This window comes from Pristis pectinata, chromosome 30 (assembly GCF_009764475.1).
Source record: "Pristis pectinata isolate sPriPec2 chromosome 30, sPriPec2.1.pri, whole genome shotgun sequence".
NCBI lineage: Eukaryota > Metazoa > Chordata > Chondrichthyes > Rhinopristiformes > Pristidae > Pristis > Pristis pectinata.
The window spans coordinates 10,430,891-10,436,890 of record NC_067434.1 but is presented as its reverse complement, the minus strand read 5'-3'; the positions used below and the strand labels follow the sequence as shown (position 1 = coordinate 10,436,890).

Here is a 6,000-nt window from a genome sequence, read left to right as displayed (position 1 = left end):
CTATACCTGTAATGGGGGAAGAAAAAGTACCCTGTGCCATGAACCTGTTGAAATGTAAACCATTACTGAACAGGATTTCACCCATGAACAAGTTCAATGCAACGGAAATAAATCAACTTTGTCCAGGATTGGGGATGGACGTGGGTTGAGAGTTTAAAAAAAAATCAGATTACTAACTGGAACTACTCAATTACTTCTATTGGGCAGAAGCTTGGGATTGAGGATGACTTGCTTCCACTCTGGATTTTGTGGGCTCAGAGGTGGTCGATGAGGCCAACGTGAAGAATCACAGACTCTTCAGGAGGTGGTTGACGGGGTGCATAGGAAGTTTGTGAGGTGGTGCACTTCCTTCTGCTATTCTGAGACCATTACAGCAACTTAAAGACCATCATAATGAACCTTCTCGGAGAAATAGGATCACTTGATAACTTTGCCAAATTGTCTGCATTCCCTATCAATGACCCCACCCACCCAGACAAAACGCGTCAGATACAACCAAGAATTCCACTTCCAACATTTATTTTTTTTCCATATTGGAAGATTATGAAGCATTGACAAAGCATGAAATACAAATTCACAAAGTGTAGCTTCACGTAAAATGTTGGAACTATTGAGGGTCACCCTGGATATATAAAAAAAAGAGCTCACTGAAGGAATTAATCCAGAGAGGATAATATGCAAGTGAGTGACAAATTTTGTGAAAGCATTACAGTTAACAAAAACAATTTCTTCTGCCCCCTTAGAAATTTGGCACTGACAGCATAAGTATTTGTATACGACTCTCTCTCTCACACACACACACAATAAAATTGTGAGAAATCAGTGACTAAATAATTTTCACTGAGGGAAGAGGAGAATAAGCTCTGGGAAACAGGATAATTGATTTTTAAAAAATATTTAAATGAAAACAGACAACATTCAGAACCACTGCAGCAATTTTGGTGTTCTCTTGGTTTAAAACACTAAAAACAAACCGTGATAGAAACAGAAAATACTGCTAAATTCAAAGCAGGAAAGTCAATACCTGTGAAAAGACTGGCTTATTTTTTTTGAATTGATAACTGGACGTTGTGGCAAACCTTAACCAGTTCCTCTTCCAGCGGCTGAATGACCTTATTGTTTTGTTACTGTGTTCAGTGTGAAGATTTCCAGCATTTACACTTGCTTTTTCTTTCAAGGCAGGTAATTTCACCACACCAAGAAGGGGACAAAAGGCAGGTGTGGTTCTCAAAGAATGTGAGCTTTAAAGTTTAAGTATCAAAATCACTAGATTGAAAATAAACAAGTTTGCATCTAACTTTCAACCTGGTTCAAATGTCAGTTATATTAAAATTATGCAAAAAAAAATTGAGTGGAAATGTTTCATTAAATCTTAGACATGATTTAAATTTGTTAATCCTTTTGTAATCACGATAAGCAGACAGGCATTTAAATCTTATCTCCACACCCTAATCAGTGGTGTTAAAGGATGATCCATTTCTAGCACAAAAGGATTAAAGCTTTGACTGTGCTGAGGGTGGTTCAGAGAATTCTTAATAGAAGGAGTTATCATCATTTCAGAAGCTGTTGAAGACAGATGTTAGAAAATCTGTATGTCATCCTATGCCCTGGGAAATTGCTCATGTCAGATCACTCTACCAGTGAACATCCTAAAATCCACTAGTGCTAAATATATCGAGTAAGCACTCATGAGACAAAAAAAACATTCTACTTTGTGATGTAACTAAAGAGCTGCTTTCAGTCAGACTGCCATCTACGAGGATGAATTGGTTCATTCAAATGAACATTACTTGATTTTTTTTAAATATATAACATCCAACCTGCTGCAGACATTCCGTAAGTTTTTTTTGCTGGATATGCCCATTTTGGAAGGGGGGGGGTGAGGAGGGAGGCAAAAAATTATTCAACATGTATGCACTAAGAATAGAAACTAACCCAAGGAGCAGATGCAGAGACGTGCCCTCAGCCACCTAACCATGGCACTTAGAACAATCTTACAATTCATTGTACGGGAAAAAGTTCTACAATCCTTTCACATCCCTACAATGTCCTCAAAAATAAGTATACCACATCACAGCTATTTCCATTTTTACAATCAAATTTGTATCACAACTTGCAAATATTATTGCACATTGACTATGAGAAAACAAATATACAAACACATTAAACATTTCTCTAACATACAAAGTACAGGTATAACAATATTTCCTTCTACACGACAGTTTCAGCTGTGAACTTGGTTAACTCCTGGTGGTGGACCAGAGACTCTTCAACAACAGAAATAAATTAACAATTACGTTCCATGTTGTACTGACTGGTCGGAAAGTGGGCAGCTTGATGTCCTTGAAATAGTACATTGATTGTGTGAGGTAGTTCATCAATTATTTAAAAACCTCTGGAGACATTACACACTTTACAAGTGACAGATCTAATGTTTGTCTGGAATATAACCCTACGCCATTGATTCTCGTCAAAGTTGACATTTTGTCAAGTTGTGTTAGGAAAAGCCAGCTACAAATTAAACCACTTTTATTACTGGGCATTCTACACCGTGAACTCCTAGAATAATAGAAAGGAATTAACCAAATCACTTGTAATTAGAAAGAACTGCTCATTAGGGGCAATGTGATCTTATTATAATTAATTCAGAGCTGGCACTCAGTCAAGAAATAAGACATTTGTTCAGTCTTGTGATGTCTAATCTTCCTGGTGTCACATTATTACTTCTCAGTTCTACTCCTCTCCATCAGCCTAACACAAGGAGAGGTGATAGTTTATACCGGTGTCGTTATTCCCAACCCTGCACCCAGTAGCCTTACTCAAAATGGCTGCATTAAAGTTTAAGACACACTCAGGCTCAGCTTTGGATGTTTAAGCAGGCAAGCCACGGTCAGCTAAGGTTTATTACGGACACTGGCAATCTGGTTTGGAAACATGGTAACTTATTGTCCTAGTCCACAACTAACAGTGAGCCAAGCGGAGTAGAAAAGATCCCAGAATATTTAAAGGGCAGAATTCACTTCATGCGAGAGTGAAAATGAGCCTAACTAAGCTGCTCCTTTGCACGTTGGAGGCTGGAGCTTATCTGTATTTTTCTGATTCTTCTTCCTCCAAAACAGACCTAGATGTAGTGATGTTAAATGTAAGTCCTTTGCAAATGTACAAGTCATGCTTAAGGGTTATTGCCCCACACTAAACATTGCTGTATTTAAGTTACTGTGTCAAAATCCAACATAATTCAAAGATATTCTATGGCAAACTGATTCCAATAAAATTAAAATGAAATTAGAGCTTTTTAAAAGCTGGTCTACCCTCTCTATCATTTAGCGCAAACAGTAAGAACCCAGAGAGAGGAAGGCTAGTCATCTGCAACAACCCAGAGGTCCTGCCGATGTCTCTAGACTGCTGTCTGTATCTGAGGCCAGTGTTGGATCTGTTGACATGGAGGATACATCATTGACAGATGAAGATGATGATGGGTGATGAGAACCATTGATCACTGCTGCACCTGTGCTATGAGAAATAAGGAAACAGTCAGTAATGTAGGAGGCAGGTCATTTTTCTGTGTAATTACAAGTGAATAAATCAACCACATCAATATAAGCAAATTGGACGATGTAGGCAGATCTCAAGCACATTGTGGCACTGAAAGCTAACAAATTACAAAACCATTTAGCAAAGAGAACAGGATAACTTTAAAAAGTCCTTCCCTGTCACTAGGATGTATAAACTAAAGCAACACTTATCTTCAGAGGAAAGAGTGAAGATGCAGACTTGCCATTGCTGTAGCTGCAGACATTCTTATAACTAATTTTTCACCAGCTGAAATACTATATTAGTGCAAGTCCTGTCGATGGCTTTAAACACATTTTAAGGTGATGAGGGGAAATTTCAGGCTGGTACTACAGTTTGGATTTTAATAAAGAGATTCTTTATTCAGAAGCAGCTTTGAGCTCAATTTGGCCAAGAACAGTAATAATACAACCCACTTTTGGTTTTAAAGTGTTAAACTTTCAAATAAACTCCACTTATATTCAAATGCAATCAACCAAATTACCTTCCTTTCCCAGCTGCTCCCTTGCACCCTGAAATTAGTTGTTATTAATTACTCAAAGGCCATTACTTATGGGAACACCAAATTTTAAAAAACCTCTCTGAAAATAATAATCCTTTAAAAGCTGGTTAGGGTCATTTCTCAGAAATGATTATTCAGACAGGATTTTAAAACCAATCTTAGAAAACTGTCAGTGAGAACATTTGGGGAAAGGATGAGAGTGTATTCAATGAGAGTCCATTGTACATCCACAGAGTCAGAAGTATTTCTTCATGGATATTATCCAGTTTCTTTTCCTGAAAAATAATTACTCAATTTCTTGCTATTAAGGAGATTTTGGCCCTGGAATTTACAAAGCACAATTAACAAATAGGTTTGCATAAAATGAAACAAGACCAAGCAAGGGAGAGTGAGACAGACACCTTCTAAAAGGAAAACTATCCATTAATTTAACAAAGTGCCCTTCAAAGTAACTAATTCAGTCCCAATATGCCCCCATTGGATGAGTTACATTGTGCATCACATGAATATCGCTACTTGAACCTTTCCATGCAGCTGCTTGACTGCAGGAGTCAGTAGTCGTTTTCGGCCAGTTTATTCAAACCCACTCTCTAAACAGCTACAGACAATTCTTGAGCAGCTGAGATAACCAGGTCATTTTAACAATCAGATTCAGAGACTGCAACCATCCAGGTCAAAACAACCTGCATGACTGGTACCTCTTCCCCCACTCCCACCATAGTAGTGTACTGTCACTGCAGTACGTGGCATTTGCAAAGTTCACTACAGTTACTGGTCAATGCTGCTTTCAAGAAGCTACCAAACCTACAACCTGGAAGTGACCACAAAGGGAATGCCACCATTTACAAGTCTCACTCCAAGTTGCATCCTATCTTGACTTGGAAATGTCACTATTCTTTCATTGCTGTTGAATCTAAGCCTTGGAACTCCCGATTCAACAACACTGTGCATGCCTTTACTCAATGGATTGTAGCAATTCAAGAAGATGGTTATCATATTTCAAATGGCAGGTTAGGGAAAGGTGATAAATTCTGGCCTTGCCAGCGAAGTCCACATCCCATGTAAAAAAAAATCCCACCAGGCACACATGCAAAAAGTTTTTACATCAGTCTTATTAAACTAAAGGTATTGTACATTTTAAATCAAATTTTAAATAATTATATCCAGCAAAGAGGTTCACTTCAATGTTGGAAGATTGTTAGATGTACACCTTAAATCGTTTCCTTACTGTACATGGCTGTGAAACTTGACATGCCCTGCGTCTGCACTAATGAGGGCATTCATCTATTCTTATATTGCATCACATTCAGAAGCAATTTAATTAGCAAGGCCTCAAAGAAATTATGAAGTTGCTTCAGTGCAGAATTCATTTCAGAAGTTTAAACTCTACATTCCGTTCAATTTGAACTTTCAAATCATTCATAAATGCGTGTTCACATACAATGTCACTGAACATGGACAAGGTGATGATAAAGTCTATTTTTGATAAAATAAACTGTCCTTTGCACTTAAAGACAAAAAATATTCTATTTTTATTTACTAACTCAGAATGCAAAAAAAGTGGGAAGCTATTGCTTATAACAGCCGAATAATTTAAGCAAGCAGTATTTATCCAAAAATTCATTTAAATAGAGCAATTAATTTAGTGCAGGCACTTCCTATCACATATAAACTTTATACTTATTAAATTCTTGTAGCTTATCCTTCTAGCACAGAAGTATGTTGCTATCTGTAATGATTCTGACATCTGTACTTTATGCCAGCTCATTAACATAGGCATAGATGTTAATCCAATGTATGAACTAAACTGAGTAACTGCTAACCCTCACCTTATGAAGGGTTGAAAAGTGTTACAGCTCCTAGATCATAGCGAACAAGGCACAATAATGGAAACAGTGGTGAACTTTAGTGAGAGACAATAAAAC

General features: G+C 37.4%; 1 protein-coding gene across 3 annotated transcripts in view; it reads right to left on the bottom strand.

The window, feature by feature from the left end:
* Window positions 1–504: 504 nt before the first annotated feature.
* Window positions 505–6,000, bottom strand: part of mapk8b (mitogen-activated protein kinase 8b) — an 81,219-nt gene continuing 75,723 nt past the window's right edge. The window contains exon 12 of one of the 3 annotated variants that reach the window (XM_052041374.1): window positions 505–3,508. In XM_052041374.1, the coding sequence (XP_051897334.1) occupies window positions 3,363–3,508 (146 nt within the window). In that variant the 3' untranslated portion in view covers window positions 505–3,362. Of the gene's footprint in view, window positions 3,514–6,000 lie in introns of all 3 variants that reach the window. The other 2 variants (XM_052041373.1, XM_052041375.1) reach the window with 2 other exon arrangements.